The 15,717-nt window shown below is 34.9% G+C and overlaps 1 protein-coding gene across 1 annotated transcript in view; it reads left to right on the top strand.

Moving 5' to 3' along the window:
• The window catches only part of LOC132395141 (alpha-2,8-sialyltransferase 8F-like), a 150,385-nt gene that overhangs the window by 90,824 nt on the left and 43,844 nt on the right, over nucleotides 1-15,717 (top strand). The window contains exons 4-6 of the mRNA XM_059971441.1: nucleotides 1,260-1,404; nucleotides 7,712-7,818; nucleotides 8,156-8,245. Of these exons, the coding sequence (XP_059827424.1) occupies nucleotides 1,260-1,404; nucleotides 7,712-7,818; nucleotides 8,156-8,245 (342 nt within the window). The remainder of the gene's footprint in view (nucleotides 1-1,259; nucleotides 1,405-7,711; nucleotides 7,819-8,155; nucleotides 8,246-15,717) is intronic.

Here is a 15,717-nt window from a genome sequence, read left to right as displayed (position 1 = left end):
TGCTTCCCATCTTATGATCTTTGTAATATAAAAATTCTTTATTAAATAAAATAATTTTAAAAGGAGCAAGCGGAATTCATGAGATCTGCACAGAATTACTCAGGAAGCTGGTTCCTGTAAATTGGACATTAAAACAATTCATTCACAAGGGAGAGATCTGATAGTCAATATCCCAGCAAATATTGCAATGAGTGGTTGCCTTAGCTTTGACTGAAATCTTGACTGGACATGGAATCTATAATTTCCTGACTCAGAAGTGATGGTGTTACCAAATGGAAAACTGAACAGTGTATAGTGTAACCTTACACATGTAATGATATTATGTTGCAGTTGTACAAAATGTTAGTGAGAGCACACATAGTGTAGTATATACAATTCTGTTCAACAGGCTACAGTAAAGATGTGGTGGCATGTGAGTCAGTGTGGAAGTGGTAGACCAGATGTTGTTTGTAATGCAAGTCTGTAGTTGAAATGAGTGGTTGGACAGATTGGGTTTATTCTCACTGGAGTGTTGTGTTTGTGGGAGTAAGCTTACAGAGATTTATCAAATTACAAGGGCATAGATGCAAGTAGAATAATTTTCCCAGGGCAGGGGATACTAGGACTAGAAGGCAAGAGTGTAAAGGAGGAGGGGAGGAATTTAAAGGAGATCTGAGAGCTAAGTTTTTCATAGTGATTGCTGAATATTTCAGATGAGCAGCCAGAGAGACAGGTAGACGTAGATACTATTACAATCTTTAGGAAGCATTTGGACAGATGTATGGATTGATGCAGATACTTGGATAAGAAAGGTGGAGAGGAATGCAGGCACTGTTCTTCCTAAGATGGAGGGGTGTTAAGCCAGGCAGTCACTGAAACACTCTCCCATACATAGTGCTTGTTGCCACATAGCAGAAACTTTCTTTTCTATAATGTTTTACTAAAATGGAGTATAGATTTTAGACCATGTAAAAATGTTTCTGCTCAGAGCAATGGTTGGTCTGCGCAGCTGTAAAAAAGGGGTTGGAAAAAGGTCTAACGATTAGTAGAGACAGGCATCATGGTTGATATAAATAGAATAAATGGTCACAAGTACTTTTTTCCCAGAGGAGAAAAGTATAGAATTAGAGGACACAGGTTCAAGGTGAGAGGAAAGGCATTGAAATGAGAACTGATGGGTAGTTTTACACACAGAGAGATGAATGTTTGGCTTGGGTGAGGTGGGGCAAGAAGGCCCAGTTCTGTGCTTTGATTCTATAATTCAATGTTTTCTCTTCCAGGTCGCAGCTGCAGAAATGCTGCAATGCAAGTCAAAGTTTTATTGTCACTCAGGACAATTCACCATTGGGAACAAATATCAAGTATAGTGCAGAACCTCGAAGAACTTTTAAAATTACAGAAGATGTTGTCAATCTACTTCCTAAGGTAGGTGATAGTTTACTCGCGTATACATGAATTAAGAGTAAGTGTAAGATGCGCTGCATTTTAAAAAATCTTGAATACTACAGAAGGTTCACAACTCCATAGTTCATTTTTTTCCAATTTACGAACCATTCCACTTCTCACAGCATTTTCACAAATACTGGAGATGAAACTCTTGCTCTCTCCCTCATCCTTTCCCATGGCTCCTAACAGTCCTTAAAAGTGAAGCAACAATTAATTTGTATTTCTTCGAGTTGAACTTATTCCATTTGGTGCTGCTGTTGTGGAGAAATCAAATGCAGACTGTGGGACTTCTATATCGTTCCAATGATGCCTAACGTAATGTCATCCTTGGGACTTAGAACTGAGCTTATCAGTTCGAGGTGACTTTTATGAAGATGTACCTGTGTTAAGTTTCCTAATTACTTTCTTTTCCTGTTATAGTCTGTTACAAATTATGCACTGGGACATTTTGATCCTTCTACATCTTGGAACACTGTAATCTCTTACCTCATAGATTACACCAAAATGGAAAATTTCACATTGTCCTAGAATATACAGTATTCGCCAAGTATTTATTCACTAAACCTGTTTTTCTTAGTAGGCTGCTTTCATCCTCTATCACAATTTACTCTGATACTTAATGTCAATAGCATATTTAGCGAACATATGTTTCATTCCTTTATCCAAACTACAGTATTTACATTGATTATCTATAGCTATAACTCACCACTTGTCAGGTCTTGTCAACCAGGAAAGACCTGATGTAATGACTGTTTCCTGTTAGCTGGTCAACTGTCTGTTTATTCCAATCTGCTATGTTCTGTGCCGGGTATTTTTATTGTGGCACTAACTTTTGATGCAGTTTTATCTCATGTGTACATATAGCATTTCAGCTCAATATCTTGGTTCAACAATGAAGAGTAGGTTCATGAAACAACAGGAATAGAGTTTAAATATCTGGAATGCAATTTAAAATTAACACTATTGCATGAAAACTGAATCAAACATCTAGTTCAGCTACTAGTAGAAAAGGAGAAGAGTGCTGAAGTACTGTTGTTGACAGTGGCAAATGAGAAGCAGTAGAAAACTAACTTTAGATCAAAGAAAGATATGCAATGTTTAGTGTTTATGGCTACTTCTATTAATGAGTATTTTTATCTTAAAAGTATTAAATGGCAGCGACTGAAACACTGCTGAATGGAAAAGAATCCTTACCTATCATTGGAGTCATTCATGAATTAACGTCTTGGGGAGGCAAATATTCGTCTTGTAGCAGACAGGGAAAGGGAAGGCTATCCTAGTGTCAGCTACTGTTTTAAGGTTACTGTAACCACATAACCTCAAAGTATTTTATCATAAAATAGTGTTTGTTTTCCATTTAGTAAAATCTTTTGGCAGCACTAATGCACAGCTCTTGGCAATTCAAGTTCTGGTTAAATTAAATGGAGGTGGGCAAAGGATTCTCCAGTTCTAGATGATCCGAGTAAATATCTGGTCAATGGCGAACAGTATGAGCAGTATTATGTTGATGACGGGAAATTCTGTGATGCAAATGCCATGGAATGTCAAGAGAGCACAGGAACATAACCAAAGAACCAGAAGTTGGTTGTTTGACCATCTGAGGCAGCACCACTACACATCATGGCAGACCTTCTTCCTCAGCTCCATTCTCACACCTTATCCCCATATCTGTTAGTATTCAGAAATGTATTCTTTTGAGTGAAGTTGATGACTGAGGCTCCATAGCCATAGGAAATGATAAATAATCAGCAAACAAAAAAATTTCTACTCATCTTAGTCCTAAGAATAACATTTGATTACTTTCCAGTGGAAAAGCCCTGAATCCATCAAACCTGTCAGGTCCAGTAGAATTATTTTAGTCTTCAATTAATTCTACTCTCGTTCTTTTAAACTCTGGAGAAAAAACAAAGCTTAATCTGTGCAATCACTCCTCGTACAGCAAAAAGACAATTAAGTTAAAGGAATATTAACTGCACACCCTCCACATCAAGTACATCCCTTTTAAAGGCATGTGACTAAAACTATAAATGATATTCCAGATGAGGAATCAGCAAATGTAAGACAACATTGTTCCTGTTCTTAAATCACATAGTAATAAAGACCAGCAAACAATCTGCTTTACAAATTGGTTGCTGTATCGTCACATTAACTTTTAACAGTGTGCGTACACAAGGACACCAAGGTACCTTTAAAGACAAACATTTCCAAATAGGTCAATGTTTTGTGTTCTGTGTGATATGGTGGATGATTTCACATATCTCCTTATTCCATCTGCTATGTTTTCACCCACGTCTGTTCACGTTAATTTTCTAAAACAAAATGTTTCCAGTCCAACAGGTTCTGCCATCTCAGCAGGTGTAAGTATCAAGGATCTTTAATAGGAACCTTGCAGAGAGAATTTAATGATAGTCATGTTGGGTAAGGAATATTAACATTTCACTTTCAATTCAAGACCATTCTGCATGGAAGGAAGCCAGCAATTTGACTTAAGCATAAAGAAATTGGCTACTAAAAATACCCAGGGAAGATTATGGTGCATTTAACCAATGACTTTATTTTCAGAGTCTTTTTATTGGTACATAATCATCAACAGCTATAAAATAATACAAATCTTTAACAGATTAATACATATACAATTAATAAAGCTGAAGAGAAAAAACTGATCTTGAAATATAAAAATGGAAAAAAAATGAGAGAGAGAGAGAGAACACAGCAATCCGTTTTCACCATCATCTAAATATATAAAAAAGTCATCAACTGTCATTTCATATTTATAAAAAAAAATTAAGTTGGAAGGAAACCATATAACTTAATTCAAATTAAATAATAATATTTGGCAAAAGAACCCCATCTTCTCTCAAAATCAAATCAAGGATCAAAAGTTCTACTAATTTTTTCCAAACTAAGACATAACATCACTTGAGAAAACTATTCAATTAATGTAGGGGAAGAAATATCCTTCCATTTTAATAAAATAGCTCTTCTTTCCAGCATTGTAACAAATGCAATTGCATGTTGATCTGATAATGAGATACCCTGAATATGATGCGGAACTATTCCAAACAGAACAGTCAATCTATTAGGTTGCAAATTAATTTTCAAAGCTTTGGAAATTGTAGAAAATAAAGATTTTGAAAACAATTTTAATGAAGAACATGACCAGAACATATATGACAAAGTAGCTACTTCAGTTTTAGATCTATTGCAATAGTTATCTATACTAGGAAATACTTTAGATAGTCTTTCATTTATTAAGTAATAACGGGGTACAATTTTAAATTGAATAAACAATAGTTGGCACATAAAGAAGAATTTGTTTTTCAAAACTCAAAGCCAATCTTCATTAACAAAGGTCATATTAAGTTCTCTCTCCCAATCTTGTTTAATCTTTAGTGATAGGTTCTCTTTTTGTAACGAAAGTAAATTATAAATTCTGCTAATGGAACCTTTCACTAAGGGATTCAATTTCAAAATGGTAATTGAATTCCAACAAATCAGATTCTTGTAAATATGGAAACTTAGGTAAATATTGTTGTAAAAAATGTCCAACCTGAAAATATTGCAAAAAAAATGTGTATGAATGAGAGAAAATTTATTAATTAACTCCTCAAAAGTCATCAATTGACCATCACAAAATAAATCTGTAAAAGAATGAATTCCTTTATTTTTCCATAAAAGAAAAATGGGGTCAGTTGTTGAAGGTTTAAATAAAAAGTTTTGATATAAAAAACTAGGTAATTTAAATTGCTTACAATTAAAAGAATTACAGAACTGAAACCAAATCCATAGAGATTGTTTAATAACCGGATAGTGATTTACATTTGGAATTTTAGAGAGCTGTAAGGTAATGGAGCTCCTAAAATTGAAGTTAGGTGAAATTGTTTAACAGCTTTTAATTCCGAATCAACCCATAATGGTTTTTGGCTCTTATCAAGCCAATATAACCAAAAACATAATTGTCTAATATTCACAGCCCAATAATACAGTCTTAAATTAGGAAGTGCAAGTCCACCATCTTTTTTAAATTTTTGTAAATGATACTTATTCATTCTAGGGCTCTTATTGTTGCAAATAAAAGAAATAAGGGAGTCAATTTGATCGAAAAATGTTTTAGTTAAAAAGATAAGTATATCTTGGAAAATATATAAAAATCTAGGTAGAATCATCATATTCACAGCATGAATATGACCTATTAAAGTGGATTAAAGTGTTAAAGTGGATTAAAGTGTTAAAGTGGATTAAAGTGTTAAAGTGGATTAAAGTGTTAAAGTGGATTAAAGTGTTAAAGTATTAAAGTATTAAAGTGTTAAAGTGTTAAAGTGTTAAAGTGTTAAAGTGTTAAAGTATTAAAGTGTTAAAGTATTAAAGTGTTAAAGTATTAAAGTGTTAAAGTATTAAAGTGTTAAAGTATTAAAGTGTTAAAGTATTGAAGTATTAAAGTATTAAAGTGAAAAAGTGGATTCCATCTAGAAAATAATTGTTTCATGGAGCCCATTAAAGGAACTACATTCGCTTTATAGAGATCTTTATATTTTTAGTAATTATAATACCTAAATACCTAAATGTATTAACAATTCTAAAAGGAATACCATTATATGTACTAACATGAGCAATTAATGGAAACAATTCACTTTTATTCAGGTTAAGTTTATATCCTGAAAATTTACCAAACACTTTAAGTGTTTCCAAAAGATTAGGAATTGATTCCTCAAGATTTGAAATAAAAAAACAAAAGATCATCTGCATAAAGAGAAATCTTATAGATCCATTAATAGAGATACCATGAATATTTTTAGCTTCACGTAATGTTATAGCTAAAGGCTCCAATACAAGATTAAATAATAAAGAACTTAATGGACATCGCTGTCTAGTGCCACGAGAAAGTGAGAGAAAGGACCAACAGTTATTAGTAATGACTGTTATTTCATAATTATTAACACAATACTTAGACTTTTTTTGTGTTATTGAACCAAGCATTGCTTTTCATAAAGAGTGTCCTGTTAAATTGCTTCACACTGGTTATTATTTGCCTTTTGAAGTGCAATTCTAAAGAGATGATTAACATGACAGATGGTAAATGCTAACCAGAGGAGCCTCATTGTGTGAATGAATAAGTATTTAAACCATCTGCAGCTACCTGTTCCACAGTTGACAGGAAATGCGGGACAGGGACATGAAATGGAAAGCTCTGATAGAAACCTTTTGCCTTCTCTATTGTTCAACCCCATTGCTTCATTCAGTGAATTTTCTCTTCCTCTCCAGTGTTGCAGAATGAGAGTCGAATCCCACACAAAATTAGTTATAGGAAGATGCACACTGATTCCCAAATATGGAAGGGCATGTCAGCCATGAGTGTAGGAAAGGAATTAATTTACTTTGTCCCCTTGGAAAGCTGTAGGAGATATATCAGAAAGGGGTTCTGGATAAGAAAGTACAAAGAATTCTGTCATTCAATGTTTACTCTGGAGCGATTTAGTTTAACACTAAATATAATATACTAATACTAAATTATTTCCCATTAATAATACCACTCATGGTCTGAGTGGTTATGTTTTTGTATACTTCTGTATATGTGTATACAAAATCATTATTCTATTTTATATACTTGCAGTAGATCTTACTGATTCCTTCCACTTCACTTTCACTCTTTCTTATTTGATAATTTTTAAGTATGTAATCCATTGGGTAAGTGTGTAGATATCTCTCTGTTGTCAGAGGGGAAAAGTGCTCTGGTTGGAGTTGCAGCTGAAGCCACAATTGAATCCATTGCATACATTTTATTCACTTCCCATCTGTAGTAGCATGCAATAAATTCAATGTATTATATAATTATTTTGTGAAATTCCCATCTCCACAGTACATGTATGTCTTGGATCACATTTTAAAAACTCATTATCCACTTGTAGAAAAGAACACTTCACTGTCACTGTCTAAGTTAAATATTTTAATTGTGAGGACTGCTTCACTGCTGCAACTCTGACCTCACAGCATTGAATACAAGGACATCGTTAATAACCTACAAAACTTGTTTCAAATACAATTATTTTAAACTACATTCAGATCATTTGTAGATTTTTTTGTCTTGTTTTTTTTTTCCTCTGAAAGGAGTTTTAAAACATAATGAGGATAATTGACATTTTCCTACATCCTCACCCTAGTATTTTCTCCTTTAAATATACTGTAAAATAATCCCATGAGATTGACTATGCAAATTCAATTTTCCGCAAAATTTAAGAAATGATAGAATTGTAAGAGATTCTAATTCAATGTCACTGATTTTGTTTAGACAGTACCGTTTAAAAAGCTTAAGCACTGCTCTGTTGTTGGAAATGCTGGAATTTTGGCAAACAGCAGTTGTGGAACAGAAATAGATCGGGCAAACTTTGTATTCAGGTATGAATCAGAATATGGTTTTCATTTGCTTCAGAAACGTTGGCCTACTGGAGATAATCATTTGCTTTGAAAATCACCTCTGACTAGAATTTTTTAAGGCCTATTGCCAATTCAATGATTGATATGGTGTTAATGATGATTTCATTACAAAATTTGAGTCCTTTATTGTTAAGTAATTTTAATTACAATCTATCACATCCGTCATCTTAGCTAGTCTGATAAAAAATTTATGCTTATTTTATTTTTTCCCATTAACTTGTTGTTTTTCATGATGTACATACAAGTGGCGAGTTAAAACGATGTATAATTAATTACATTTTTATGTATTTGCTTGCAGGTGTAATCTGCCTCCTCTTGTTGATTATAAGAAAGATGTGGGTACTAAAACAGATGTTGTTACTTCCAATCCAACTATCATAATAAATAGGTAATTATTTATTTAGCTACTGAAAACAAAGATAAAGAGAAATGTATCTAAGATGGAAGAGGAGAGCTGTGTATTGAAAACAGATGTATGTTGTAGCCAGTTCCCATATTTTCAGGAATTTTTCTTTCTATTTTGTTTCTTTATACATCGCCTTCTCTAGGAATTTGATGAGTTCATGCAAGCAAGAAATTTCATTGCTTCTAGGAGTACATGACAATAAATTAATCTGAACCTTTAGCAACATTTAAAATACTGGAGCAACTCAGTGGCTCAGGTGGCACCTGTGGAGAGAAACAAACAATCAATGTTTTGGATCAGTCGTCTTCATATGGACTGGAAGAGAGAGGGGAGCTAGCCAGCATTATAGGAGGGAAGGGATGGTGCAAGGACTAGCAGGCAGCGGGTAGAGCAACACACACAAAAAGCTAGTGGAACACAGCAGGCCAGGCAGCATTTATAGGAAGAAGCACTGTCGACGTTTCGGGCCGAGACCCTTCATCAGGACTAACTGAAAGGAAAGATAGTAAGAGATTTGAAAGTAGGAGGGGAGGGGGAAATGTGAAATGACAGGAGAAGACTGCAGGGGGTGGGGTGAAGTTGAGAGCTGGAAAGGTGATTGGCAAAAGGGATACAGAGCTGTAGAAGGGAAAGGATCATGGGACGGGAGGCCTAGGGAGAAAGAAAGGGGGAGGGGAGCACCAGTGGGAGATGGAGAACAAGCAGAGTGATGGGCAGAGAGAGAAAAAAAGAGGAGGGGGGAAGAAAACTAAATATATCAGGGATGGGGTAAGAAGGGGAGGAGGGGCATTAATGGAAGTTAGTGGTCAATGTTCATGCCATAAGTTTGGAGCCTACCCAGCTGGTATACAAGGTGTTGTTCCTTCAACCTGAGTGTGGCTTCATCTTGACAGTAGAAGAGGCCATGGATATCAGAATGGGAATGGGACGTGGAATTAAAATGTGTGACCACTGGGAGATCCTGCTTTCTCTGGCAGACAGAGCATAGGTGTTCAGCGAAATGGACCCCCAATCTGCGCCGGGTCTCACTAATATATAAAAGGCCACATCGGGAGCACCAGACGCAGTATACCACACCAGCCGACTCAGAGGTGAAGTGTCGCCTCACCTGGAAGGACTGTCTGGAGCCCTGAATGGTGGTGAGGGAGGAAGTGTAAGAGCAGGTGTTGCACTTGTTCCGTTTACAAGGATAAGTGCCAGGAGGGAGATCAGTGGAAAGGGATGGGAGGGATGAATGGACAAGGGAGTCACGTAGGGAGCGATCCCTGCAGAAAGCAGAAAGAGGGGTGAGGGGAAGATGTGCTTGGTGGTGGGATCCTGTTGGAGGTGGAAGTTACGGAGAGTTATACGTTGGACCCAGAGGCTGGTGGAGTGGTAGGTGAGGACAAGGGGAACCCTATCCTGAGTAGGGTGGCAGGTTGATGGGGTGAGGGCAGATGTGTGGGAAATGGGAAAGACGCATTTGAGAGAAGAGATGATGGTGGAACAAGGGAAGCCCTTTTGTTTAAAAAAGGAAGACATCTCATTCGTCCTGGAATGAAAAGCCTCATCCTGAGAACAGATGTGGCAGAGACGGAGGAATTGCGAGATAGGGATAGCATTGAAATAGACACATTTCAACCCCTTTAACTGGCTACAATTATGTTCTGGCCCCTGCCTGTCCTTCCTCATCAACTCAGAGCTCTTAGCATCATGCCCTTCCCCTTCTACCTTAATCCCTGCACTCACATTCTGATTCCCACCCCCCTGCCAAACTAGTTTATACCCTCCCCAACAGCTCTATCAAGCCTGCCCGCCAGGATATTGGTCCCCCTGGTATTCAAGTGCAACCCGTCCTTTTTGTACAGGTCACACCCATCCCAAAAGAGGTCCCAATGATCCAGGGATCTGAATCCCTGCCCCTTGCTCCAATCCCTCAGCTGTGCATTTATCCTCCACCTCATTCTATTCCTGTTCTCACTGTCGCATGGCACAGTAATCCCGAGGTTGCTACCTTTGAGGTCCTGTTTTTCAACTTCCTTCCTAACTCCCCGTAGTCTTCTTTCAGGACCTCTTCCGTTTTCCTACCTATGTCATTGGTACCAATATGTACCACGACCTCTGGCTGTTCTCCCTCCAACCGCAGGATATCTTGGACGCGACTGGAAACATCCCGGACCCTGGCACCTGGGAGGCTAACCACCTTTCTTTCTTTCTCAATCTTTTTATTATTGTTATTAATATCAACAAAATAAAATTAATACAAAGATAATGGGATTACAAACATACACATTTCGACTAAACATGAAAGAATACATAAGCAATGATTACAATATAAATGAGTATTCCCAAATCATGAACGATACAATATACAAATAAACAAGGCAAACCTAGGTATATCATAGTATATATTTTTAAAAAAACAGAAAAAAGAAAAAGAAAAAAAATATGCAAAAGAAAAAAGAGAAAAAGAAAAAATGGGAAAAAAGGGCTGTTCACAAAAATACAAAATCATCAGTGTCGTCAACTCTGATCCTCTCAACATATATAAAATCGAAACTGGAAAAACAAATAGGCTTGGAACAGGGTCATGTTACATCATATGAAAATATTGAATAAATGGTCTCCATATCTTTTCAAATTTAATAGAAGTATCAAATACAACACTTCTAATTTTTTCTAAACTTAGACATAACATAGTTTGAGAAAACCAATGAAATACAGTAGGAGGATTAATTTCTTTCCAATTCAACAAAATAGATCTTCTAGCCATTAATGTAAGAAATGCAATCATTCGACAAGCGGAAGAGGATAAATGGAGTGAGTCCATCATTGGTAAACCAAAAATTGCAGTAATAGGATGTGGTTGTAAATCAATGTTCAATACCGCAGAGATAATATCAAAAATATCTTTCCAATATTTTTTCAAAAGCGGACACGAGCAGAACATATGAGTTAAAGACGCTATCTCAGAATGACATCTGTCAAAAAATAGGATTTATATAGGAATAAAAACAAGCCAATTTATCCTTGGACATATAGCCCTGTGCACAACTTTAAACTGTATTAATGAATGTTTAGCACATATAGATGATGTATTAACTAATTGAAGAATTTTATCCCAATTCTCAATAGGGATAGTAAGGTTAAGTTCTCTTTCCCAATCATTTTTAGTCTTATAAAATAGCTCTGAACGTATCTTCATAATTATATTGTAAAGTTTTGATATTAGCCCTTTCTGAAAAGGATTTACTTCAAACAAATTCTCCAAGATATCTGAAGATGCCAAATTTGGAAAAGTAGGAAGTACAGTATTTAAGAAATTCCTAATCTGTAAATATCTAAAAAAAAATGAAATCTAGGCAAATTATATTTATTAGATAATTGCTCAAAGGTCATAAAACAATTATCTAAAAATAACTCGGAAAATCATAGAAATCCTTTAGTCTTCCAAGCTGAATAAGCTTGGTCTATAATAGAAGGATTAAAAAAGCAATTGGATACAATAGGAATATTTAAAACAAACTGAGTCAACCCAAAAAATTTCTGAAATTGAAACCATATACGTAAAGTATGTTTAACTATTGGGTTATCAATTCATTTCGGCAATTTAGAGAGAGCGAAGGGAAGAGAAGACCCCAAAATGGAACCCAGTGCAAATCCTTGTACAGATTTAATTTCCAGGTTCACCCAATGAGGGCTAAAAGGTATATCCCAATCCTTTAACCAACCTATCAAATATCGGATATTAACTGCCCAATAATAAAATCTAAAATTAGGCAATGCCAATCCACCTTCCTTCCTTGCCTTCTGTAAATAAATTTTACCTAACCTAGGATTTTTATTCTGCCATATATATGACGAAATTTTTGAATCAACATTAGCAAAGAAAGATTTCGGAATAAAAATAGGTACCGCTTGAACTATATATATAAAAACTTGGGTAAAATAACCATCTTAATAGCATTAATCCGACCTATCAGAGATAAAGATAGTGGTGACCACTTAGTAAACAAACATTTAATCAGATCGATTAAGGGTAAAAAATTAACCTTAAATAAGTCTTTATAGTTTTTGTGATTTTAATCCCTAAATAAATAAAAGAGTCATTAACTAATTTAAAAGGTAAATTTCCATAAATTGGAACCTGTCTATTTAAAGGAAACAATTCACTCTTATTAAGATTTAATTTATACCACGGAAAAAATCACTAAATTGAGCCAACAATGATAAAACTGCAGGAATGGATTTCTCAGGATCAGAAATAAATGATAATAAATCATCTGCATATAATGATAACTTATGTATATCTGTCCCACGATTAATGACAAAAATGTTCTGTGATTCTCTGATAGCAATTGCCAAGGGTTCTAAAGCAATATCAAATAATAATGGACTATGAGGACAGCCTTGTACCCTGAAATAAATGAAAAAAGGGAGATCTTTGATTGTTAGTAAGCACCGAGGCTACTGGAGTATATCAGTTTAATCCAGGAAATGAATGTCGGAGGAAAATTAAACTTCTCAAGCACATTAAATAAGTATGGCCATCCAACTCTATCAAATGCTTTCTCCGCATCAAATGAAATGACACATTCTGAAGTGCTATGTGAAGGAGTATAAACAATATTCAATAATCTCCTAACATTGAAAAAAGAATAGTGATTTTTAATAAAACCGTTTTGATCTTCCGAAATAATTTGGGGTAATACCTTCTCCAGTCTGGATGCCAGTAACTTGGAAAAGATCATGGAATCTACATTCAATAAAGATATTGGTCTATAGGATGCACAGTCAGTAGGGTCTTTATCTTTCTTCAATATTAAAGAAATGGGAGCTCTATAAAAAGATTGTCGCAAATTGCCCAATCTAATTGCTTCTTCAAAAACCCTGCATAACCAAGGAGAAAGAGTAGCGGAAAAACATTTAAAAAATTCTACTGTATACCCATCTGGACCTGGTGCTTTCCCAGAATTCATAGAGGAAATAACCCCTTTAATTTCTGCATTCGTAATAGGAGTATCGAATATTGAAAGATCATCTGATGATAATTTTGGAAAATTCAATTTCCCAAGAAAATCACACATGGTATTACAATCATGAGGGAATTCGGAATGATACAGGGAGGTATAAAAATCTTGAAATGATTTGTTTATCTCATCATGGTTAACTGTCAGATCCCCATTCTGCTGATGGATCTTAGTAATTTGTCATTTAACCAAAGCATTCTTCAATTAACTAGCTAACAGTTTACCCGATTTATCACTATGTATATAAAAATCAGATCTGGTTTTCATTAATTGATTTTCAATCAAAGATGTAAGTAATAAATTATGTTCCGTTTGAATTTCAACCCTTTGTTTGTAAAGCTCCTTACTAGGAGTAATCGAATATTTCTTGTCAATCTCCTTAATTTTATCAACCAACAAAAGAGTTTCCTTCTTGATGCGTTTTCTCAGACCAACAGAGTAGGAGATAATCTGTCCATGTATAAATGCTTTATAAGTGTCCCAAAATGTTCCGCATGAAATATCATCTGTGAAATTAGTTGAAAAGAAGAAATCGATCTGTTCCTTCATAAATTTAATAAAATCCGGATCTTGCAGTAAAGTAGAATCAAATCGCCATTGTCCAGCACTAAAGCTGTATCCGTAAATTTAATAGAAAGTTTTAATGGAGCATGGTCAGAGATGGCTATAATATCATAATTACAACCAATTACCGATGGAATAAAACAAGAATCAATAAAAAACAATCAATTCTCGAGTAGGAATGATAAACATGTGAGAAAAATGAAAACTCTTTGTCCTTAGAATGCCGAAATCTCCAAATATCAATAATTCCATTATCAGTCAAAAAAGAGTTAATACAAGTGGCCGATTTATTAGGTAAAGTCTAAGTAGATATAGATTTGTCCATCAAAGGATTTAAACAACAATTAAAGTCACCACCCATTATTAATTTATATTCATTTAGATTAGGTAGAGAAGTAAATAAGGACTTAAAAAAATCAGGACAATCCACATTTGGGGCATAAACATTAGCCATAGCAACCTTTTTGTTAAAAAGTAAGCCAGTAATTAACAAAAATCTACCATTCGGATCCGAAAAGATATCATGTTGGACAAATACAATAGAGGAGTCAGTAAAAATTGAAACTCCCTTTACTTTGGCATTCGAATTCGAATGATACTGTTTACCCTCCAAAACCTAAAAAAGCGATAATTATCCTCTTTCCTCACATGAGTTTCTTGTCCAAAAATAATAAGTCTTTGGAATACTTTGAAAATCTTTTTCCATTTAATTGGATGGTTTAAGCCATTAGTATTCCGAGAGACAAAATTAATGGTCTGAGCCATATTTTTGAAATCAACCCTTTGGTATATAAAGGGTTAACCAACTTATGAATTCATGCACCCGGAAGAGGAACAAAAATATAGGAAGGACCCGGAAGTGACAACATCGCAGACATTTTTGTGGTTTAAGATCAGCCCAAGTGAAAAAACTAAAAAAAAAACTGATAAAAGAAATGTAAGAAATAGAAAAAGACCCCCCACCCCCCACCCAAGAGGAAAAAACAAGACTACCTCAGCAAGGGATAGGCTGCGAAAAAGAAGAGATGAAACTAAATCTACCCCATGTCAGCAGAAGACAACTCCGTTTATAAAGGATAAAAAAAAATCCACCCAAACTCTAAAGAAATAATAATCATTATACGAAAACCAAACCACTTAATATAATTGGTAGTTAAAAAAAAACAAAAAGTGTATAATCACTAGTAACTTATAAATCGGGTTAAAACCCAAACAAACTAAAAAAAATTTAAACTATGATAAGAGATGCATTATAGGAAGAAGATGAGAGAAAATATAATGGCAAAATCAAAAAAAAAAGCCTAAAATATTTTAGAGAAGAAACTGCCATCTTAGTAAAAGAAAATTCACCTTCGAAGGATTAATAATAATGACCAAAGATAAAGTACAGTGGTTGAAGTAAGTAAAATAAAAAGATTAGCATGTCAAGAAACAAATACATTAACTAGAGTATAGAATATAGAGTAAACCTACCCCAATAGCCAGAAACAAAGTCTAGTTTTGGAAATAAAAACCATCTTGCATGATCAAAATCACTCATTTATTTGGAATGAATGTCCGTAGCAGTAGGGAAGTTCTCATCCAGAAAGCTTCTCGCTTCAGATGTAGAAAGGAAAACTCGCCTTGGTGCATTCGGAGGCGATATTCTGAACTTCACTGGGTATAAGAACGCAGGTTTTAGATTTTTCTCATTCATCAGAGAAACATTCAGACATCAGAGGTTTAAAAAGGAGCCTTGCCTTCATTACTTCTGGACTAAAGTCTTCTACTAAACGAAAATTGTGATCTTGAAATTTGACCATCCCTGCACACCGAGCCACTCGAATAAGTTGCTCTTTAACATGCACATAGTGAAATCGGACAATTACAACCAGTGGTTTA

This window comes from Hypanus sabinus, chromosome 6, assembly GCF_030144855.1.
Source record: "Hypanus sabinus isolate sHypSab1 chromosome 6, sHypSab1.hap1, whole genome shotgun sequence".
Lineage (NCBI taxonomy): Eukaryota > Metazoa > Chordata > Chondrichthyes > Myliobatiformes > Dasyatidae > Hypanus > Hypanus sabinus.
This window is presented reverse-complemented; position numbering and strand designations above follow the sequence as displayed.